The following is a 25,923-nucleotide window of genomic DNA, read 5'->3' on the forward strand; positions in this document are numbered from 1 at the left end:
TTCAAATTTGTGTCTTTACTCCCTATACCTATGGTAATTCCCTAGTCAAAATAAAAACTCTTCAAAATTAATCATAAATTCTTATACAACTATTCCTTCCTTGGAGTACCGCGCGGTCATATACCCGTCACGGCGATGTAACGGTACTTTTGGTGACGAGGATAAAAATACGCATACGTCAGAAGTCCCTAAACAATATGGAAAATTGCAACGAAACTTCGTATTGGGACTATTTGCAAAACAATAAATAAATCGTGTTTTAATTTTTGCGGAAAAACAATGTTGGGGTCTAGCCCCATCCGAAAAAAGAATTAATAATACCGTAATAGCGAAGGAAGGAGTGGACCGAAGGAAATGATTTTGTGTAGATATTATGCAGGGTGGTCGTGCATCAATGACGGAAAATTCGGGAGATGAATCTACAGGGAAAAACAAGCAAAAAATGTCATATGAACAGTGGGTAAATGCGGCTTCATTTGGACGCTATAGGCGTCTGAAATGTCACCTTCCAAGGCGGCAATTTGTAATATCACAAGAACGGAAAGAAATACGAATGTCGAGTCAAAAGATATCAAAGGAAACCCCATCCGATGAATCCAATTATGCATAAGTGATGGCGAAAGAGTGGCGGCGTTAGAGGGGGCACAAAGAAAGTGAATGTAACATGGAGAAAAGTGAACAATTTACACTGACAAATTGTAGGAGGGGATGTTACTTGTAACATGCAACAACAAATGTTAATGAACGAAGGCAACAATGGCTACGCTGTAGGGACACTATGGGAGGCGGAATGTAGAATACAGTATCTTTGTAATGGAAAGAAATAGGAATGTCGGGTCAAAAGTTGGCAAAGGAAACCCCGTTCAAAGAATTCAGTTATGCATAAGTTATGGCGGAACAGTGGCGGCGCCAGGTGGCACAAACGAAGTGAATGCAACGCGGAGAAAACTGAACAATTTACACTGACAAACTTTAGGAGGGGATATTACGTGGAACATGCAGCAACAAATGTTAGTGAACAAAGGCAACATTGGTACGCTATAGGGACATTATGGAAGGCGGAATGTGGGAATGCAGTATCTGTACAACGGAGAGAAATAGGAATGTCGGGTAAGAAGATTTCAAAGGAATACCCATCCGAAGAATCCAATTATGCAAAAGTAATGGCAAAGCAGTGGTGGCCCAAGGAGCACAAGGAAAGTGAATGAAACGCTGAGAAAAGTTCTACCACAGATGTTCTCGAATGAGGCATTCATATGGGGTGGCATCACAAATGTCCGCCATGACCATCGATGGACATCCAACAACCCGCATGCAATTGTAGAAACAAAGCATCATCAGCGTTTCCAATTCCGTGTTTTGGTTGGTATTATTGATGACGACGTGAAACAACACTTCTTACCACAGCGATTGAACGCATGCAATATCGTATCTCTAGTTTTTAACCTAGGGCCTAACTATTCTAGTTAAAGATGTGCCAGTGAGGACACGGCAGTATATGTAGTTTATGCATGGTGGCGTTCTTTCCATTCATGTCCCACTATTCGTGCATATCTGAACGAAAAAATTAAACGCAGGTAGATAGATCGTGGAAGCAAAGGAGTATGGCCCCCACGTTCACCAGACCTGATTACCCTAGACTTTTTACCTGTGGGGTTACATGAAGAGTCTTGTGTATACATGGCTCGTGCTTGGCATTGAAAATCTTCGCTAGCGCGTATGAACTGCATTTGCTACACTACAGAAAACTCCAGCGTTATTGCCAAAAGTCAGAGAATCCTTACGCCATCGTGTAACTGTCTGTCTCGAAGAACAAGGAGGACATATTGAACACCTTCTTTAAGACAGCATTATGTTGACCACGGTAAGTACAATACCTCTTGTTTTTAGAGTACACTGGGCCTCATCTTCCGTACGAGTTTTGTACGATTTGCACGTATGAACACTAAGGGTGTGTAACAGTTTCTTTGTGGCTCCCATGCGCCGCCACTGTTCCGCAGTACGTGCGCATAATTGGATCCTTCAGATGGGGTTTCCTTTGATATCTTTTGACCCGACATTCTTATTTCTCTCCGTTACAAAGATACTTTATTCCTATATTCCGCCTTCCATAGAGTCCCTACAGCGTAGAAATTGTTGCCTTTGTTCACTAACATTTGTTGCTGCATGTTTCAAGTAACATTCCCTCCTACAATTTTTCAGTGTAAATTGCTCACTTTTCTCCATGTTACATTCACTTTCTTTGTGCCCCCCTCTAGCGCCGCCACTTTTTCGCTATCATTTGTGCATAATTGGATTCTTCGGATAGGGTTTCCTTTGATATCTTTTGACCCGACATTCGTATTTTTCTCTATTGAATTTCTTATGATATTGCAAATTGCCGCCTCGGAAGGCGACATTTCAGACACCTCTAGTTTCCAAACGAAGCCCCATTCACCCAATGTTCATACATTTTTTGCTTGCTTTTACCTGTAGATTCATCTCCCGAATTTTCCGTCATTGATGCACGACCGCCCTGTATAGACCCTATGTAAAATAAGCCCTTTCGTCTTTCTGAAGTAACCCTATCAGTTTTGCTTCAAATTTGACAGACAGGAGCAAACTGGAAATAAATCGTCACGCCTTTTTGTTTATGCGCATAAACATTCTAAGGGTTAAACGTGCCTCCTGAAATACTATAAAATACGCTATAATGTTTGTGCGTATAGGTGATCTGCTAAATTTGAAGAAATCGTATGAAGACACGACACTTGCGAAACACGAAAGGCAATATCTTACATATCCAATATCTACATACAACTTCATGACAGGAGCAAACTGGAAATAAATCGTCACGCCTTTTTGTTTATGCGCATAAACATTCTAAGGGTTAAACGTGCCTCCTGAAATACTATAAAATACGCTATAATGTTTGTGCGTATAGGTGATCTGCTAAATTTGAAGAAATCGTATGAAGACACGACACTTGCGAAACACGAAAGGCAATATCTTACATATCCAATATCTACATACAACTTCATTCGCTTCGGTTTACTCCTCACGCCACTCAACGCCTCTGTCCACTCAACAGTTTTTTTTTCTTTGAGGAAAATACGAAACACGTATTCCCTCATCTTATCTCTACAATATTTGTGCACATTTCATGCACTTCGGTCCACTTCATTTTGCCTTTCGGGGTCAAATTCCAAAATTTTGGACGGGGGCTTTTTCCCTAAAAAGCGTTTTCCCCCCTAAAATAAAAAACGCCTATTCGTTTTTTTTTTGCCTATTGTTAATACACAAAGTTATGTTGCAATTCTACATGTCCTTTACACACATCTGACATACTGTTACTAGCACTTTTGATTTTTCGTGATCAAAAGTTTGGAGAGGTCGGTGCCTCACCCAACCGTTTTCTCCAGGAAAACATCAAACCGGTATCCTCATTTGACGTCTGCAGTATCTGTGGACAATTTCATCCACTTGGGTTCATATCTTCTTGCCTTTCGGGCGTCAAATTTCAAAATTTTGGGTGTGGGCTTTTCAAACCTAAAACCGTTCTTATGCAGAACATAAAAAAACCCGTATTTGTTTATTTCTTTTCGTATTGTCCATACGCAAAGTTATGTTGCAATTCTTCATGCCCTTTACACACATCTGACATACTGTTACTGGCACGTTTAATTTTTCGTGATCAAAGGTTTGGAGAGGTCCGAGGACCACCCAACCATTTTTTTTTTTCAGGAAAATGCGAAACCCTTATTCCCCAATTTTATCTCTACAATATCTGCGCTGAATTTTATTCACTTCGGTTCACTTCATTTTGCCTTTCGGGCGTCAATTTTCAAAATTTTGGATAGGAGCTTTTTTGCCCCTAAACAGTTTTTTCCGCAGAAAATAAAAATCAGTATTAGTTAATTTTTTGCGCATTGCCCATACACAAAGTTTCGTTGCAATTCTTCATGTCCTTTACACACATGTGACACTGTTACCAGCATTTTTGATTTTTCGTAATCAAAGGTTTTGAGGGGTCGGTGGACCACCTAACTGATTAAAATAAGAAACCCGCATTCCCTCCTTTTTGTCTACAGTATCTGTGCACAATTTCACTCATTTCGGTTCATTTCTTTTTGCATTTCGCTCACCAATTTTCAAAATTTTGGGAGTGGGATTTTGCCCTCTAAAACAGTTTTTCCGCAGAACATAAAAAACCAGTATTCGTTTATTTTTTTGGCGTCTTGTTCATACACAAAGCTATGTTGCAACTCTTCATGTCCTTTACACACATATGACATAATGTTACTAGCACTTTTGATATTCCTTGATCAAAGGTTTGGAGGGGTCCCTGCCCCACCGAACCCTTTTTCCAGGAAAATACGAAACCCGTATCCTCATTTTATGTCTAAAATATCTGTGCTCAATTTCATTACTTCGGTTCACTTCTTGCCTTTCGAGCGTCAACTTTCAAAACTTTGGATTGGGGCTTTTGCCCCCTAAAACCGTGCCTCCGCAAAACATAAGAAAACCGTTTTCTTTTATTTTTTGCGTATTGTCCATACACTAAGTCATGTTGCAATCTTTATGTCCTGTACACGCATCTGATATACTGTTACAAGCACTTTTGATATTTCGTGATCAAAGTTTTGGACGGGTCCTTTCCCCACCCAACCGGTCTTTTCAGAAATATTCGAAACCCGTATTGCCTCATTTTACGTTGACAATATCTGTGCACAATTTCATTGATTTCGATTTACTTGTATTCGCCTTCCGGACGTCAACTTTCTAAATTTTTGGTTGGGCCTTTTGCCCCTAAAACTTTTTCCGGAGAAAATAAAAAAAACGTATTCGTTTATTTTTGCGTATTGTCCATACATAAAGTTTCGTTGCAATTCTTCATGTCCTTTACACACATCTTACATACTGTTCCTCGCATGTTTGATATTTCGTGATCAAATGTTTGGAGGAGTCCGTGCCCCAACCAACCGTTTTCTCCGTTAAAATTCGAAACCCGGATTCCGTCATTTTACGTCTGCAATATCTCTGCACAGTTTCATTTACTTTGGTTCAGTTGTTCTTGCCTTTCGGGTGTCAGCTTTGAAAATTTTGGGATTGGCTTTAATATTAAACCTTTACATTATGTATTTTTTCTTTTTTATGAAACTTATCTTCCAGGATGGAAGGAGAGAAACGGTTTCCTCTGATATCTGTCTCTTGCCGTTCATCTTGTTCGAACTGCTTAAGTAAGATCATTTTGTAACTTTTCATCCAACATGTCATCCAACTCCGTCACAATAATAAATTTGTCATTTTTAACAATTTGTTTTATTCTCTTATTTGCAGTTTGCTACACTGATATAATTATTACAAAATTGAGGTTTGGTCCAACGCCTTTTGAATTCGCAGCCAACCGAAGCGCCGAGCTTTTTGGGTCGCCTGCTATTGCAGGAAAAGGAGAATTGCAGGTGGTAATGCACTTTTGGATTCGTGTATACAAAAAACCAAACTGCTGGAAAAAGATTCAAGATTGCTTCCCCCTATACGAGGCTTGGTTAATAAAGTTTAAAATTAAAGTTGTCCTATTTTTAAATTCAAAAAAACGAGCCTCAGGTCGGTGATAGCCGAAACGTTTTCCTTAAGGGGTTATGCTGTGTATAGTACTTAAATTTTGTACGAAACAATTTACATTTTGATGTAATTTCGCATTTTTGCACAGTAAATAAAACGGACAAACCAATACTCCCAAGGTTGATTCGGTAGTCAGATGGTTAACGCGTTGATGTCTGGAATAACTGGTCGTGGGTTCAAGTCAGAGCAGTTTTAACTTTTTTCATTCTAAATATGTTTCCATATATTCACATATAATATTAATATTTCTTTTCTTGCGTTTCACGTATGTTATCTTAGGTCATGCGTTCAGGTTTCGTTATATATACTTACAGTTTTCTATCTTTTCTTCAAAATGGATTTCTATATGTTCACATTTGTTAATAGTTATTTATATATTTCAATTTTAGTGTTCATAAGTTAGCGGTGATTAGGTAAGGATATGTTTGCAGAAAATATAGAACGATGCCAAAGCACACTTTTTTACACAGCTATGCGTTATTTTTCCTTTATTCATAAAGTTACTGCGAGTGTGTGCTATGCCTTCCACTCACTGTTAGTGCCGGTGGTATCAGTTTTTCGGACGTACACGCATTGTCAAATAGTTCTTTTTCTTCAAAAATGATCCATAGATTATTATTCTGATAAAAAAATATAAAGTATATGTGTTAAAATTGTATTGGTTTTATTTGAACACGCATACATTTTTACACTATCTTTTAAAACATTCATTCCAAAACTGGTGTCGAGTCTGGCGTAATATCACGACTATATTTTAACTATATACATAAATCTCAGTGGTGTACTATTGTTCATAATGTACATGAATACAAACAAAGGTTTTTAGACTGAAACTATGCTGTGTGACGGCAATCTTCTAGAACGAATTTGCTCGTCCATGCGTCTGTCAACGAATATCAGAGCAAGATGGTTAGAAAATATAGAGAAACGTTTCTTGCAATTGGTTCAAGTTAACCATTTCGAATTTCAGCGTTTATCGCTGTACAGTGAATATTGCAAGATAGCGAGAATAATTTGTTTGCAAACCATTCAGCGTCTTAACACAATTTCACTACTATCCAATGTACCTTTTCGAGAACGAACATGGTGCAAATTTACTATTGCATCCAATCTCAAAAGTAATTTTTGTGTAGAATAAACGGTAAAAGCTTTCATGATGTTTTTTCTTATAAATATTTCAGCGTCCCTCGGGTAGAATCAATTTTCTCGGTTAACCGTATACTCAAACCGAATTTTCTTCAGACTAGCCGTTAGTTTCAGACTTAGCTAACGAAACCATAGAACGGAACGGTAAACGAAAACGAGAAGTGATTCTTCCAAATGATCCTGTGTCTATACACAACACATAATGACTGAGTAGACCCTCTGCCAAAATGGGCTATTTTCCAAATTCTGTATTGCTCCCACTTTCAGTACCGGTTTCATCGTTTATTGCTGTAGAACGAAGACGGTAAAAGGGAAGTGGAAGCGGTTTGCTGCCAAGAATTCAGCGTCTCAAAACAACATATCGCTATTATCCTGGATATTACTAGTACTACTGGTTTCAAAATTGATCTCCGTAGAAAGAACACTGTAAAAGCTATCAGGAAGCGACATTTGCATGAGATGATGCATCACAAGCATAGGTTCCATCTTCTGCGTTGAATTCTTAATCAAACCAAACCAGGTTATACTAGCCACTTCCAATTTTAAATTTTATCGCCAGAGTACGGAAACATAGCAAGGAGACGTCTTTCAAAAAACAATTGAGCTTTGAGCATAAAATGACTACAACACTCTACCAAAAGAAGAAATAGCTCAAATTCAACATTAATTTTGGTTTCAATAATTATTTCTATATGACAATCGCGATAAGAGTTATGCAGGTGCGTTTTTACAATCAGCTGAGCGTTCTAAGATAAGGTTCCACATTTTCCACTAAGCCCTATTGAGGGCGGAGCGGTTTAAATTAACCATTTGTGGTGTGGATATTTGTCATTGTAGGATGGAAACCGTAACAGACATTAACAAATGGTTTGTGCAACTGATTGAGGGTCTGTAGTGGGCATATCATAACCAACAGTACGTTACGAAATCGTAAGTTACTGAAATTTTCTAAACTGGTAATTTCAATACTGATTTGTGTAGAGTAAAGACGATTAGAGATATCGAGATACGGTTTCGTACAATCGATTCAGCTTCTCAATAATACGTCCATCTCTTCCGTCCACCCTCTATTCAAACCGTGAGGGTTTCAAATTAGCCATTTCTGATTTCAGCATTTATCCCTACAGAACTGAGAAGGTAACAGACAGCGAAGTGCGGCTTTCTGGAAACATTTCAATTTTTAAATTATACATATCGTGATTACCACAGAGCTCTCCCAAAAACGAACGGTTTACTCTTACATCCGATTCGATATAGTTTTCAACTTCCGTTGCCATAGAACAAGCAGATAACCAGAATCTGTTTTCTGCGCGCGACTCAGCGTCTGTATACAATATATAATGACTATTCACGACACCGTCAAATACGGAAGTACTTCAAATTTACTATTACTTCCAATTTCAATACTTATTTTCGTAGGGGTGGATGCTAAAATCTATCACGTTGTAGTTTCCTGTAATCGATTCTGCATTCAAATAGTATGTTTATTTTTTCCGTTGAAATTACATTCAAACTGCACGTGGTTAAAATTATCCGTCTCCGGTTTCAACATTTATCGCTACAAAACGAAAATGGTAACAGGTATGTAGCAGCTGTTGTTTAGTAAGTGATTAATAATCCTGCTATTTAATTTTCATAGGGAAAAAGTGTATAAGATGTCGAGCAGCTCTTCTACAATCGGATCAGCGGCCCAACGATACCTTCCACCTTTTTCCTTAACTTTGTATTCAAATTAGAAATGCTTCAAATTAACAATTTTTTGAACATTTATCTCTATAGAAGTGAAAGAGTAACGGATAAGTGAAACCTGTCTATGTTGGCCACCATCGGTTTCATCGAAAAGTGGCCAACTTACACAGGTGGCCAAGTTACAGAAAATAAGTGAGATTTGTGTATGTTAAAATAGGATTTCTAGTATTTTTGATCGTAAAATTTTAATAAGCAGTGGCACGACAGCTACTTATAAATAATGTATATAGAGCAATCAAAAATATACAGTACTAGAAAATATTACTATAGTATGTTTAACATATGTGCATACCTTTCTCTTCCTGAAAACTAGTCTGGTACATTGGACTATTCGGATTGAAAACACAATAACACAAACAACCATGAAATAGAAGCGTATGTACGCAGTTTATTGAAATTGATATAGCACACTGATTGAAAACAAGAAAAGCTAAGTTATAAATTGAGAAAATCACATGCAATTTATGACACCTTTTTAGTAGTTACTGAATGGTGGTTCACTCTAGACGTATTTGTTTTATTCTTTTTGGCAGATATGCACGTTCTAATATTGTACGTGTGCGTGGGTTTTCTCGTGGTTCTCCCGTTTCCTCCCACTTTCTTCATTCCACCATTTCATTCATTACTCATCATCACCGTCTCCTTTAGCCTAACCGGCATAACCGTGGGATGTAAAACTCAAAGATTTCATTTCATTTCTAATATTGTAGTTAACTACCTCTTCTTAATGAGCTAGAAGTGTTTCCCTAGGAACAAAAGATGTTTTAAGAAAATCGTCAGGGAATTGATATCTCAAACACTCCGCTATCTTTCGACAAGCTGACAGGTGCCAATAGTTGACAATTGAGATGGTTAGTTTTAACCTTGAGAATTTTCCGGAATTACTAAAGCTCTCCACTGACGAAAGGAGTTGATATAGCTAATGGTTTTACCAAAAGAGACAGGGTAAACAAATACGTACAACCATTTCCTGAATTCCTGTACGTGCTTTTTCTTATTCACACCTTCCTTCACCACCCCTATATGAGGGCAGTGTTCTGGCCAATGACCTCGAAAAACAAATCGTGCGAATCTATGCTTCTTTGTGTCCAGTCACAAATACAGAACATCTGTCTCTCATATGGGAATTCGAAAGAGTTAAGAAAAATAAAACTATTTTGCGTGGCCAAGATACTCAGGTAAATTTATCATTATCATCATAGGGTAAACATTGCTTCAGTGTGGCCAACTTCCAAAATAGACAGGTGGCCAACTTACAGAGTAGTAAGTGACGAATGTCGTGGGAAAATACAGGTTCAAGACGAACTAGGCCAAGATAAGCAGGTGGCCAACTTAGGGAGGTGCATGTTCGGCCTTTTTTGTATATATTGGTGATTCTATCTACCTGCACAATTTTTTAAGTCATGGCTGAATGGGTGCTGAAAAGGTTAAAAATGCTTAACAATCAGCAAAAAGACGTTAAATTTTGAATATCTTACTTAGCGTGAGATGAACGAAAGAAAGTTTACGTGCTATATATACAGTTAGCATTTACATTAGGAAGACATCACATATTTTTACACAAATAATGACATCGATTTGTCTACCATAGGCGGGTCACGTCGCTTGCGTCAATAATATGCATGTGAACTATAAAACTTTTGTGAGAGGTTGGTGTGTCAAAAGCAATAAGATAATATTATACAATACAATACTCTAAGAATGGGCAATAATAATCCAAGTTGGCATGGTTTAGCGTAAGATGATATCCAGTTCAGAAGTTAAATTTATGAGGTGTTGGATTTGGGATTTGTTAATCACTGGGTGAATGAGTTTCGTATATTCTTGAATGTATACTAAGGTTTAAAGTGAAGTATATATTTTAGTTTCTAAGCTTTTAATATTTGCTGCTAAAATTACACAGTGAAAATTACTATGAAAACTTCAAAGGAATGTCACGTTTAATGCAATTAATTGACTCTTTCGGCCTTCATTCACAATTTCGCGAAAGTATGCTCAGTATGTTGTACTTCCTTGTAACCAGCGAAACAAACATCTGATCACGACGGAAACAAACACCTGTGGAAAGGAATGTGCAGAAAACCAATGCTTAACTTCAACTTTTAAATTTCACAGATGGTACAGTAAATACAACCAGGACCAAGCTTATGCTTATTGTCCCTGGTTCAGAATTTGTGCAGGATCTTGATCGTACTTTAATGAGATGTGGACTAGTTTCAAGACGTAACTATGCGAAGAAAATACAGTTTGTCTGAAATAGTATTACATAAAATGTATCCTTTCTTCGAAATGCGATGATAAAATCGGGAAAAAGATTTTCTTGAAAATTTATTTTAAATGTTAATTATTATTATTATTATTATTATTATTTTCTAGTTTTTACGTTGTAAGTGTTTATAAGTGTCCAGTGTTCATTACAACATTAGACATATAGTATTACGTGATTTTATTCCTCCGTTAAAGGTACGTAGATATACTTCGTGAAGAGTGTCCGTAAGTGTTCTTCCTTGCGTATTGTATTGTAGTATCGCGGCAATAAAACATAATATTAATGTGAATTACGGAGGAAGAAAAAGTGATTCTTCGATATTTTTCCCAAGAAGTACGTAGATATATTTTTCCATATAAGTAGAAGCACGTTCGGAACGGATAAAGGCGTTGTTTGAAACAGAAATGATGAAAATACTGTTTCCCAGCAAATAATTTTTTAAGTCGTATACTACAAGCCTATTGCTGTTTTTGACGTAGCTATTGATAAAAGATCTAAAGAAGTCTATAAGTTGATTTGAAGTTTACAGCTTAGTTTTACAATATCCCCTTGTAAACGTAGTTTTCTATAATTATTTTTATGCTAGCAAAATTGTGATCACTTGAATGAATCAGGCAATGCGTGATGAAGCTCTGTACATTGCCTATTAATTTTATATCATATGGTAAATTTATGTATTATGAAATCTGCGGAATATGCCCGTTTTCATCTCGTAAGTCGTAGATCACTTGCTCACTGGTATAGCGTAAAGACACCTGCTAAGGATAATCCACTCACAACTTTTAGCGTAAAATGTAAATCTGTTCTCTTACTCTTAGGATCTTCATTTTAGTGACAGTAACGTAATAAAAGATAAAAAGTTCTCTAAATGAGATACATGCCTGGCCAATTGCAGACAGGTAAAATTTAATTTCAATCGTTTCAGCTATTTATGTAGCTGATACAAGATTAGGTTGATGTCAAATTTTTTTGTACTGTGGTATTGTATGCAGATTGTTCGTCTTCTCTCCCTTGAATGTTTATTTCCGAAAACTCTGCTGTACGCGACTTTTTTAAAAGCAAAAAAAGCTAGTGTTCCAGCTGTCCTTTCTCTAACAAAAGAGAGCACTCAGATTATAATATTTGACGTACAATTTTAATCCTTTTCCCGTCTTTATGGTACCCATTTGAATGAACGTAACGTAATAAAATGCCCCTTAAATAAACACGCTCAACATATTAAATTATATATTTCAAACAGTTCAGCTCCCTGTATTTTCTAATGTGATGCATAACATATTTCTTCAGTTTTTCGGTATTCAGAGTGTAGCATTTATCTTCTGCCTTTTTTACTTTTAGCGTAAAAGAACAGTAATGTCTAGAGTGTTTCACGATGCTAATAACACTCGTGGGGCATTGTTTGCAAAAATCCTGTAATAGCAGGATTCCAAACCTAGTATATATTTCGATTTCTGCATAGAGCATTACAGTAGGTTATGATAAATTTTATGTTGAGAGCACAAATATAAAAGCACTAGTAATAATCTAAGAGTAACGAGGGTGCTAATGGTTGTCCATATTACCTTAACGTGAAATTCTGGAATCATTATATCATGTATTTCAAGTAAGTACATAAAGATTACAAGAAATTAAAAAGTCTCTGCTTCTCAAAAGTAATTATTTTATTAGAATATATCAGATGTAACTACGTTGCTGCATATCAATATACGTAAATTTTACTATCTCAAGGTATCATACTATATAAAATCGCAACTAGTAATTGGTATACTTAATGAAATCACGTATCTTCTGCAAAATTTTAAATGATGTTATATCGTCCCTTTTTTTTTCTTTGTAATCATAGTAACAGTTTGTTGTAGCTGCAATTGCAAAATGTTCTTCCGATTTTTAAATTATCTGACACAAAAAGTAACGATATATAAATTATGTTAGTGACAACGGGTTTCTATTTTCATTTATAATAATGAAATGTTTATTCCACATAGCACAATATAAGTATTTTTGTATGTACCTGAGTTAACTTTGATATCGTATTTATCGTGACGGACATAAGTCATTGACCAGGTAATGGCGACTGCTTTGAAAAAAATGCAGAGTATGATAATTAAATCTGTCATATATGTAGTTTCGTGTGAAGAAGATACATACTTCTGGGTCATGATCGCAGTGGGTCATGGTGAGTGGTGAGTCGTAGTGGGTCATGGTGTTGGTGGGTCGCAGTGGGTCGCGTGCTGTTGACTTACGATCGACTGACCCACCAACTCAATGACTGATTCTAATTGTGGCTCCTTCCAGAATATCCGTACAGAGTACCAAATGATATGTAATGGTTACATTCTAGGTTAAAGTATTTCTAGTGTGCTGTTTCATTTCTGAATGCAATTATGATTGGCCATGACTTTTTCTACATATTGTTTTGTGAGAAAACGTTAATGATCAATAGAATATACAACTGTTTTTCGATTCGGATTATTTTGGGTTAACAGCTTGAAAATGAAATCGCTTAATGTCCAATGATTATACCTGTTAGGTTAAGGAAGACGATGATTGAAGCAAGTGAATTATGATGGACGAATTGGTGGAATGAAGAATCGGAAGTGTCCCGAGAAAACCCACGAGCACTATGTTGTCCGTCTCAACCTTAATTGCCTTTTGAACGAACCAGGCACCACACCCATCAGATTGTTTAGTAGGCGGGGTCTCACTTTCGATTCCCGATGGATAAGCCTTTGAAATATAAAATGCCCTCGATGAATCTTTGTTCGTGTCCCTGTCGTTCAAGGTTATTTAAATTACCTGTAAAACGAGAATAACCAAATTTAATAGAGATAAGTTACAGATATACTTCCCGTTTTTTTAAAATTTAATCTTGAATTCTCTAGACTGCACTATTTTTTCATGACCAAAATCAGTGATTCATGGTTAATAAAATATTGGAATCGTAAACGTTTGCAATTTCCTATATAGACGAGTGATTCTTGACTCTTACTTAAAAGAGCGGTCTTAGGGTAGTGGCTTGAACATTCGCTTCGTGTGTTAGGGGTTCACGGTTCGATTCTCCAAGTATATTCAGAAAAAAATATATTTTGGAATTATCTTATTTCTGGTGTATAATAAAATGAAGAAATGTCAATTTCTCTAGTTCTTAGAAGTTAGAGTTGAAACGACTTCCTTCAAAAAGTAATTACATGACTTCACAGTCTACAATCTCGATTTCTACTCTCTGTAAAGTTCGCTTGTTTCGCAAACAATTCATGAAAACAAACGGGTCATTCTTTAGGCCTAGTATGAGCCATAAATTTGCCTGAAACGTCATTGTGTAATTGTTGCTAACTGTTCTTCCACTCTTACTAGAAATAATAATAGTGTTTTCGTTCGGCATTTACAACACGTTCCATATATTCCTTCAAGAAAAAAATGATTAATAATAATTATTCTGTTTTTATATTTTGGGAAGATATCAATATAACGCATACATAGTCCAATGCCTTTTACCCAAAGAAATGGTGTTACTTCGAAAGGGTATTGTGATGAAGACAAATCCTACTTACCTTCTGTTAAGGCATCCGAAGGTTCGATTTTCACATTATGGAATAGCTGACACCTTTTACCTATCTTTTCTTTGCAAAGTATCTCTCATAACTCAATTCATCCTTATATAGGGTCCAAAGAATTTATTTTCATTTTCGTAACATCAGTATGTTTGTTGCATTGCAGTAGGACGTAATAGTGAGGTCTCAAATATTCAGTAATAACAATAATAATAATAATATAGATAACAAATTCCGTATGAGGAGACATTGTATTAAAGCCTGAAAAATCACCCGTAGCGTAAGCCAGAAGTTACAAAATAATCGGGATTGGAGAGGAGTGTCAGGACCAAAGGCACATACCCTCTCCATACGTTCGTACAACTAGCTAAATGTTATGACGGAAATTTTTCCCTACAACTAGCTAAATGCTATAACGGAAATTTTCCCTACAACTAGTTAAATGTTATAACTGAACATTTCGAGGCAAATTTCGTGTAGAAAGTACGGATTCTGAACTCACAAGAGCCGTAAGAAAATTTGTTTTTAAGTAATGGTATTGGCGGCTAACCTACAGAAGACGTCGATGATGAGAATGAAAGAAATATTGGAATAAAGAAAGTGGGAGGAGGCACAACACGGAGAAAGCCTATGAACACGTTATTTTTTCAGCACAATGCCCACTAGGTGGGAGCAGGGTGAAACATGTTGTACCATTAAATTTAAAACACTTCAGTAATAATAATAATGATATTAAAAATGTTTAAGTTCCCCTAAAATTTGTCAAAACTTACTTAAACGTAGGGTCTTCGTGGAAGGGGTTCCGTACCTTCCTGAGACACCTCTACAGCTACTCAAATTTAAACAAAATTTTCCTCTAATATTTCGTGTAGAAAAAATTATACTGTACGTTTTCAGGAAATTAACTGTAATAAAAAGAACTGAATATAATTCAACACTAATGCTTGTAATAAACTAACTTGTGGAGTTTGCAGATGTAATTATAAAAGCTTTGCTACGAAAATATACACACAGACCATAATTCAGTGAGCTCTGAAATACAAAGTAACAAAATAATATATAAGATTCAGTCTACATAGCAATTGTTGCTTGAAGAAGCACAATTTCGAGAATCGAGATAAGACGAGAAATATTTACGATATTTTTCGTCACGTCTCGGTTCTCATCTCCAAAGCGTGACGATAGTGTGAGTTAACCTTGTCCCGTCTAGCATTAAAATGTTACGTCTCATCACGATTTTGTTTTGTTTGTTTTAGAATCGAGATGAGAAAATCGTCTTTTCATGGGCAACATTACACTAAACCGAAATCTATTTTGCCTAATATCACATTTCTGCTTGTAATGGTATGATCTGAGCGATAATAAGTTTTTAATTGTTCGAGATAATTGTTATTATTACTAGTATTATTCCTGAAAATTTGATAGTTCAAGTGTTGAAACAAACGAGTATTCAGATATTTGAATGTAATAAAGCGTGTGTTATCTCCGATCAATCGCCATCAAAATTCCTAAAGTAAAAAAAAAAAAATGCTCGAGATTGCTGGTCAACCGCCTAGAACATTTAACCACGATCAATTCGCTGTTAATGTTTCGTCTTTAGTCTGGTTACGTTAAGTTTCTCTGCCTCAGCTTGGAATGTTGTATGTTATTCTTTTTCTTCGTTTCAAAAAGATTTTCATGTTCCTCTTATGATGATATAAGTGAAAGATCTTCGGTATACTTTATATTAGTAAGTTGACTTGCTCTTAAACCTTTGGATCGCAAGTTTATATTTTCTCCAAGTGAAACACAGATAACAGAGATTTATTTCTCATACTGCGCATTTGTTTAAAAGCAGGTGCCATTACCTGGTCAAAGACTTATGACCGGCACGATATAAATGATGGTTCAATTTGATATAGTGAAACGAACTACAGCCTCTTATTTTGGGAATAGAGAGATATGGAGACTTCTCTGTGGTACTCCATTTCATATTTCTACAATATTTTACGTAATAAAACAAATTAAGTGTAATCTTATCATGAAATATAGCGAATGATTATATTTTTTTGTTGCTACTTAATCATTATCTCCATTCACATTTCCTTGTTGGTTGAACTTGTTACAGGCACTCTAACGTATTAGCTTTCCGCGGAGAAGAGGATACGTTTATTACATTAAAGGGAACAATTTCTCATTCAGATGTGGAATCACATACTCCGATGCAGTTTGGCAAAGGATTTCACCCATCACGTTTGTCAAGACATATGCTGCCACAGGAAAGTGAAAAGCGTGATACGTACCAAAAGAGTGATAAACGCTTTAGTCAAAGTTCAACTTTGTCAAGCGGTAAGTTAATGCATATAGGTGAAAAATCCCACATCTGCGGAGTATGTGGAATGGAATTTAGTGTATTTTCAAGTTTGGCTACGCACATGTTAATTCATACAGGAGGAAAATTGCACTCATGCCAAGAGTGTGGTAAGGCATTTAATAAACGTTCAACTTTCGCTAAACACATGATAATCCACACAGGAGAAAAACCTCACACTTGCCAAGAGAGTGGTAGGGCATTTAAACGAAGTTCAAATTTGGCTGGACACACCTTAATCCACTCAGGAGAGAAACCTTACACTTGCCAAGAGTGTGGTAAGGCATATAAGCGCCGTTCAAGTTTGGACACACACATGTTAATCCACACAGGAGAAAAAAGTTACACATGCCAAGAGTGTGGTAAAGCATTTACTCGACGTTCAAATTTGGTCACACACATGTTAATCCACACAGGAGAAAAACCTCACATTTGCCACGAGTGTGGTAAGGCATTTAATCAACGTTCAAATTTGACTACACACATCTTAATCCACTCAGGAGAGAAACCTCACACGTGCCAAGAGTGTGGTAAGGCATTTAATCAACGTTCAAGTTTGACTACACACATCTTAATCCACTCAGGAGAGAAAACTCACACGTGCCAAGAGTGTGGTAAGGCATTTATTCACCGTTCTAGTTTGGCTAGACACATGTTATTCCACACAGGAGAAAAAAGTTACACATGCCAAGAGTGTGGTAAGGCATTTAATCAACGTACAGGTTTGGTCACACACATGATAATCCACACAGGAGAAAAACCTCACACTTGCCAAGAGTGTGGTGAGGCATTTAAACGAAGTTCAAGTTTGGCTGGACACATGCAAAACCACTCAGGAGAGAAACCTTACACTTGCCAAGAGTGTGGTAAGGCATATAGGCACCGTTCAAGTTTGGACACACACATGTTAATCCACACAAGAGAAAAGGTTTACACATGCCAAGAGTGTGGTAAAACATTTACTCGACGTTCATATTTGGCCACACACATCTTAATCCACTCAGGAGAGAAACGTCACACGTGCCAAGAGTGTGGTAAAGCATTTAATCGACGTTCAAGTTTGAACACACACATGTTAGTCCACTCAGGAGAGAAATCTCACACTTGCCACGAGTGTGGTAAGGCATTTAATCATCGTTCAACATTGGCTAAACACATGTTAATCCACGCAGAAAAAAAAACACACATGCCAAGAGTGTGGTAAGACGTTTAATCGACGTTCAAGTTTGGCTGGACACATCCACAGGAGAAAATCTCACCTGCAAAGAACCTGGAATGGAATTTATTCAACGTTCTAACGTGTTGATCCACACAGGACAAAAATCTCACACGTGAATGATGTAGCAAAGAATATAGTCTACGCTCAAAACTTGCAAGGCATTTCAATACACAAGTGAAAAACCAAAGAGCGTAGCATGGTATTTACTCAACGTTCACATATAGCAAATTAAATGCTAATCTACAGAGGACAAAAATCTCACGCGCTGAGAGTGTACAAAGACATTTGCTGGTAGTTCACATTTCGCAAATCGCATGTTGAAGCACAGTTCAATAACAAAAGTAAAGCATAGGGTGTTCAATAGGATTTAGTTTCTATTCAGCTTTGGTAAGACACGTAAGTAGGCATAGTAAACACAAAAGAATTTGACGCACTCACAGGTTATTAAGTCAATTTTTGAAAGGAATGCTAAGTGCACTATAAATACCCTTGCTAAAGACGTCTACAATAGAATTAAATGTTAAAGGAATCAGACTACATTAAGTTGTTGAAATGTCCTACCTGCCCTTTGTAATGGAATGTGAGTTTTGGAAGACAAGTTGTTAAGTTTGTATTTTTGGGGCAGGTGTTACGGGAAATTGGTTCCGCATGTACCCTACGAACGGCGCTTCTGCTTTCCTCCACAGGGTTTGCTGCATAGTGAAAAGATGGCTGACGCCCAGGAAAATTCCACTGACGATTTCACAAGTGAATGTTTATCTAAAGATAAAATCTCCGAATATTACCCTTCCTGAGACTTCTTATATGGAAGGGAGTTAGGAACATCGAGAATGAGGGTGCACCTTCCTTATGAGCTACAAGTGTAGATCCAGCGGAAAAACTTGTTCCATGTCTATTCCAACACTAGGACTCTGGACCATCTGCGTTTTGGCTGCATCTTGCTGGCCGATGCATGGTTGCGGAGTTCTGTTTTCACCTTATATATTTATATTACCCGTTTCCATGACATTCTTTCATGCTCACTCACAGCAACTGTGGACAAATTGAAAATAAGAAGCGATCAAAAAATCAAGTCTTCGTCTCCTCCAAATCGGTTAAGCTGATCAGACAAACTTTAGGTTAAAATCGTATTAAGGGTGTATGTGTCAAAAAATGACTCACTAATAATAGCGAACATGATTGCACACCAGTTGTTGACGTCTTTGATTTCAAAGCGACAATAATGGCACTCTTATTCAAAGTGTTAGTGACATCACCGGAAATCGTGCTGTATGTTCGGAAAGAGGGTGTGTACCAAAAGTTCGTCACACACTATCTTCTATTCCCTCTCGCTCACAGTCGTTACTGAAGCGCGGGATGATTATGTAAAGTGAATGTGCATGTGGGTTGTTAAAAATAAAGTTCGTACTTATGTTTCGTATTCCTTACCTATTCTTTATTGTGTGCTCAGAAGTTGAGTATACTGACTTACCAACTTTTCACTCGTTTTATAAGAAAAGTTGTTAAATCAGGTTTTAAGTTTTATTCAAAAACCTACTGTTTACGTTATAAGTATCTGGTACTGTAAGACAACGTCACACCTGTCGAAACGAACCAGCATACAAAATTTTAGACCATTGTACTAATATATCGGTATTTGAATACTTCTATAAAATTAAAAGCGCGATCCTGTAAAATCTAGCAATAATGAGTTAGCAACTTCCGATTCTAGTGTGTCATTTGATTCGCGTTCAAGCTTGGCAAGACAAATATTAATATACACAAGTGGAAAACTTCACACATACGACGATTGTGGAAAAGTATTTGGTCTATGTTCAAGTTTGGCAGGACATTTTAATACACAGATGAAACTCTCACACATATGAAAACACACAAGTGAAAAGAAGATTTATATGGAGCTCACGTTTTGCAATGCACATGTTAAAACATACAGGGGAAAAAAATATAATTAAATACTAAGGAACAAATTAAAGCGTTCTAAGTGTGTAGAAAGGACTTAATTAAAGTTTATATTTCGCAACAGATATTTTAATACAGATGGCGAGGAACTGCTCGTGTCAAGACTATGAAGAATGATATAATCGAAGTTCAATTTTGAGGAAACATGCTATCTCATACAAGTAAAAGATGGCTGTGCATAATTGTGAAAAGCGTTTACATGAAGTCAATATTATGTTAGTGAAAAGACATTGTAAGATATGTGAAACTAGTTACTGAAAATTCATGTTTGTACATAAAAAGTTATATTCAAGTTACACACGTGATAAAATATACGAATGCTAAACATCTTAGTTGTCAAAAGTGCGAAATAATTCGTTCAATATCTCCTATCAATCTCACGTACTGCCAATTCACGTTTCCGCTCGCGACGACGGCAATTCGGCCGTGATCGATTATTCACATTTTCCGGCATTGTGCAAGATGCAAATTGTATGTTTTGAAGCATTTAGGTTTAGTAAAGACAAATCATTGTTGACCAAAAGTATACGTTTAAATTAAATTGCAACACTGCTAAATATGAGTGAACACACTGAACAAAACACAAAAAAACAGCATCTAACCTAATCAACATCCATGTTACTGAGCTTGTGATAATGCTGATAGGCTACTTATTGAGGGGGCAGTAATGATTGAGTGCTTTTTGCATATGTTTTTCCACAATATGTAAACTCAAGGTGGGTTCAAAGTTAATTAACATCCACGTCACTGTCCTCTTTCTGAGATTGCTGGCATGTATTGCAAGTAGTGGTAATTGTTGACTGCTTTTTGAACACGTTTTTTCCACAATCATTACATTCAAGGCGAGTTCTGTTGTTTTCCATTTACCCGCAGATGTAGCAAATATCTCCTCAGATTGGTTAGACTGGTTCATCATCGGTAGTTTGTTTTCTGTATTGTGCCAAGCACACTAGCAATTTTTTTGCAAAGTTGATATCTTAGGAGGAGCTTTCAGGTTTTCATTTAACAGTTCTAATGCTAACTCGGACAGATATGGTCTTCTTGAATTATTTTTGATGTTAGGGCAGTTAAAAACGAAACAGCAGTTGAAAGATAATGAAACTTTTATTTACATTTTTATGTAAAGGCGAAACAAGAAAAAATCACGTTTTGGCTCCCTCTATCGGCAGATTGGCCGTCCACCCAACACTACCAACTTTGGGATTGTACTGAACGGGAAGTAATGTGTTTGATAATTTTCTCGCAGAGGATTGATATGTTTCAGAGTAGCGAGATGTTGCTTTAAAATGACATAACTTTCTAATCCACATTTAGAGGCGGGAGATAAACGGGCTGTTTTCTAAGAACAAGGAAAACAGGTTTTCCTGAAACATCTATTAAAAATGAGCGAAAGTAGAAAACAAATAATGTATGATGTTGAACGCAGAAAGGTCTAGTTTATTTTGTCCTGGCCAGAGGCTCTCAGGCCGGAGAGAAAATAAGAGTTAATCATCCTCTGGAAGAGTAATAGATAAATGAGATATAGTGGACCAGTAAACGCATTCAACAGGGAAGTACGTTGATTATGTTGTTGAGAATTTATTACAAAAGAATTCATTAAAATTTTCTGTTCTTTCCTCAAGTTGTGCACCTGATACATCATTGTACTTTAAAAGAGGTATGCTAAAAGTTTTAGACTTTTGTTGATGCTGGTGTCTGAGTTTTCTTAAAATTTAGTCTAGGTATTTGCTGCATCTCAAAAGCTTTTTTAATATTAAGTCCTACATTAGAAATTCTTTTAAGATATGTATTCATTTGGAAATGTACACCATAGTTCCCATAGCTTTTTTTTTATTTGGTAATGTGTGGCGACTCTGTTCGCCGCGACTTGTTTTAAATTTCATTGTTTTTCCTTTTTGAACAGTACATAATATTTATTGTTGCATTAAAAACATGAGCGAAAGAATCCAATGCATGGTCTATTGTTCCATCTAGTAAAAGTGTCCATTGTAACACCTGTTGTATTTTACAAATTTTACACAATGCGGCTTTCCTTCAGTCAGGTACAAACTTTCTTTTTGAGTTGCATTGCTGGCTTCTGGAATTGGGAGTAAGATAAAGAACGGTGAACTCGCTGTCTGGGAGAAGGAATTCTATATGAGATGACGCATTCTGTCGGAAAAATAGAGATGACAAAATCTAAGCTATTATTTTACGCGCGTTATTAAAATTGTACTATCCCACATCGAGTGCTTGAGTAGAATATTCGACAAAGGGATGTCATTTGCGTCTGATGTTATCCCATTTTTACTGTAGATCCATATCTAAGCCCAAGTTATAGTCACCAAAATGAGCAACTTTGTCATCTTGTGACATCATCTGGAAAAAATTTGTGGCACGTTTCAAGTAAACTTTGAGGAATGTTCTTATATGGTCTGCAGAAACACCCGACGAAGCTTGTTTTTGGACAGACTTACCTCTGCTCAAATACTTTCACAGTCACGTACGAGATCATTCTGTGCTCTGCCGCTCCATTTATTTTAATACTACAAACAATCTGCCTCTATGGTCTTGCGGTCGTTTTTCTATGTAGAGAATTGGTTGAGAAACCATTCCACTGTTTCTTACCGATACTTTCAGACATGTTTCACTCACCACTAAACAGGCATAATTACGGCACAGTCCGCAAAATTGTTTTTAATGCTTTGCATATTTTGGTAGTATAGTTTAAAGGAGGTTTTCTGTTCACTGCACTTTTGAGCAGCATTCTTCTGTATATCACCACATTAAACGCAGAGTATGGAGCACCTGATTTGGCACACATTTCTAGCGTGGGATCACTCTTACTCACTTCTTGCCATCTGTGTTGAACATTGAAATTATATTAATTGAGTGTTCTATAGCAATAAATGATAACGATATTTCACTCCATTTCCAACTGGAGATACTATCGAACGCAGACTCTAGCCGCAACCTTACTACTGGGTTCACAATGGAAATGATAAAGCACAGAGATAGCACCAATATTTTTCCCGAAGCAGGAGCACGAACTTTAACTTTTCTACGGTTTGATGCCATATTTTTGAACTTTATGCATAGACGATCCTAAGTACATACAAAGATTTATTACTGCCAAACTTAACATTGTAACGTATATTAGCGTTTTCGTAGAAGAAAAAAAAAGAAAAAAGAGATTTGTGATGGAACTGAAATATTGTATATTGAATGTAAAGGTAGGAGTTAAGTAATACGGCTTCTACTCCCTAGATGCCCTTCCACTTCAGTTATAAGTGCTAGTTACGAGGAGTTCCCTCGAATGTCAAGAGATGGCAGCCAGCGGCAGCTTGCTAGGTGGAAGCGGATGGTGGCTCGGCCACTTGAAGATTCGAAAGTGTAAGGGATAGTTATAAGAGAGTAGTATGGAAATTAATCTAAATTTTGTTTCGTGGGTTTAACATTGAAATTCTATTTGGAAAACGCGTTTTGGAATTATCTGATGATTGACATAATGTTATATGAACTTAGTGGCTTTGAATATAGTGTTAACCGTATATTTTGAAGAATAGATTATGTGTGATCTTTTTTTATGCTGGTTTGGTAAGTAGAGTGCTATATTCTACCTATTTGAAGAATTGGGCTTGAACTTGGTACTGTGTTGGGGAATGAAGGGAGGACGAATTATTTAACCTCTTTTGGCAGTGGAAGGAGATTTGAAATTTATTCGCCCTCTCATTATTTTCCATTATAGTGCATAAGATCCCCAATTCTTTGGTTTGGATCACATCATATTGGTTCGGATTTCCCATGTGGGTTCGAATCCCAATAATCATTGAGTATGGTAGAGCCCAACCTTTTTCAGAGCGCATTTTTAATGTTGGGATTTAACAGAAATGAATATTCGAGTTAATACAAGAGTGGACGTATTACTGGTAATTCCTAACCTACCAGAGAAATATTGTAAGTTTTGGGAAAGAAAATAGTTAATTTTCAATATTTGGAAACAGTTCGTCAATAAGTACCATAAAGAAGTTAATTTTCAATACTTGGAAACAGTTCGTCAATGAGTACCGTAAAGAGGTTAATTTCAGTATTTGGGATCAGTAAGTCAATGTGTACGGGAAAAATTGGATCTTTGGAAGTAATAATACTTTTCGGGTAAATTAATGTTTTACTATTTTGGAGATATCTTGAATATTTGGAAAATTAATGTTAATCTTTCGAGTTATTACTTGTTTAAAAGTTTTTGAAGAAGTTGGGAAATTTAATCGAATTACTTCGGGTTTTGGATATTTATTGTTATTGTTGGATATATATTTGGTTTGTAATAAATTGTTCCAGTTGAAATTTGAGAGTTTTACCTGTATTTCCTGGTTCCAAAATTAAGTCTAATCGCTACGAGGAAAAAAAAGTGATTTTATTTTTCAGTGAATTTACTCTGCATGCCAAAACAAGAATCGGGGAACGGCTATCCCGTCAAAGTGTGCTTGTGATTGATTTGTATGCAGGTAAAGGGAGGAATTGTGTCTAGTAGTTAGGCAAGGTTTGTCTTTTACCTGTAGGTAAGTTAATCGCGGGACCACGGTTGTGTGTGTATGCATGCAACGTTACAACTTTCGAATCTTCAAGTGCTACTTGTTTTGGCCATATACTTGTTTAAATTTGAATGTAATGTTAATAAAAAAAACGCAGAGTAATATACAGGAAATATATGGAAGAAACGAGATTTGAGAGAGAAAAAGTTTTGAGGGTGCATCTAGCATAAGTTGGCACGAGTTGTTGCGCATTTTTTTGTTGTTTGTAAAAGGAGAAGAATTTACGGATAATTTTGAATTCTGGCTACAGGAAAGATGGATAATATGCAGAATTATGAAAATAATGATAATTTTGAACGTAGTAGTTCAAGCAGTGAAGAAGGATTTCTAGGGTATGTAGCTTTTGAAAATCCCTGTTTTCGGAATTTTGAATCAAATTTAGATGGTAACTTTGTCGAACCTAATCGTGGGAGACCACGGATACGTTCTTCCTCTGTTCCAGGCTTAGATAGACGAAATGTATACAGACATAATATGCGGTCTGAGCCTTTAAATTTTGATTTTAATAAATTAGCAACCGAAGGGGTGTATAAATTGTTATTGGCTGAGACTAATAAATTACCTTTGGTAGACGGAACAAATACGGAGATGTCATTCCAGTTCATTTTGAAACTAGATAAAATTGTGGGAAGTAAGGATTTACCGTGTGATGTAATTTTAATAGCTAGTTTAGCGCGTACTAAAGGGGAATTTAATTACCTTTTACAGTCAATGATTGGTACAGGTTCAGTTTGCGGAGACATTTGTAGACAACTTGTTATTAAATTCATCTCACCTTTGGCTTGAACGCAGTTTATGCGATTGGAATTTTACCGAGTTATGAGGGAAAATCAAACACTGTATGAATTTGTGGAAGAGAAATTAGCATTGATACATGTTTTGGATATGAATTTCGAGGAACCAGTTGTTTGTAATTTAATTTGTAATATGGTTAGTCCAATAGTTCATAAATTTTTCAACTGTAGGGGGTACCGATGACTTTTGAACAACTTGAGAACGCAGCTTTACATTTTGGTAACATGTATAGATATAGTAATGATTATTACAAACTGCGGAATGCTGTCGGATCGGTAATGGGTAGTGTAAATAAAAATCCCCATAAGGGAATAACGAATAAAACGGCTATTTGTAACGTTATTAGTCAACCTAGTATAAATTGTAAACCCGTAAATTTGGTAGAAAGTAGATATTCAGACGGAAATCCTGAACTGAATCAAAATGTAATAGTTTCTAGTGACAATACTCATACGTCATCAGGTAGTGAACAATTTCAAGGTAAAACAGGTGACATTCGGAAAAATATTGTGACTAGTTCTTCGGGTTCAAATAAACATTTTCAAAAAAGGAACAGGTAGAAATTCGGAACATGGGTCACTGGGGAATAAATCTGGTTTCCAAACTGTAAATTCTTCACAATATAATAAAAACAATAGAGATCTTCTAGTCGTGCCTGCATATATAAAAGAAATATTAGTCAACACCATCCTAGATACGGGGAGTGAGTC

At 36.4% G+C, this 25,923-nt stretch overlaps 1 protein-coding gene across 2 annotated transcripts in view; it reads left to right on the top strand.

Moving 5' to 3' along the window:
* LOC145660737 (uncharacterized) overlaps positions 1-25,022 on the top strand; it is a 59,667-nt gene extending 34,645 nt beyond the window's left edge. Inside the window, exon 2 of one of the 2 annotated variants that reach the window (XM_081726144.1) lies at positions 5,320-5,449. In XM_081726144.1, coding sequence (XP_081582270.1) covers positions 5,320-5,332 — 13 coding nt within the window. In that variant the 3' untranslated portion in view covers positions 5,333-5,449. Of the gene's footprint in view, positions 1-5,319; positions 5,450-16,426 lie in introns of those variants that run through there. The other variant, XM_081726143.1, reaches the window with a different exon arrangement.
* Positions 25,023-25,923: the final 901 nt, after the last annotated feature.

The sequence above is a fragment of the Thermobia domestica genome, chromosome 9 (genome assembly GCF_964235325.1).
Source record: "Thermobia domestica chromosome 9, izTheDome1.hap1.1, whole genome shotgun sequence".
Lineage (NCBI taxonomy): Eukaryota > Metazoa > Arthropoda > Insecta > Zygentoma > Lepismatidae > Thermobia > Thermobia domestica.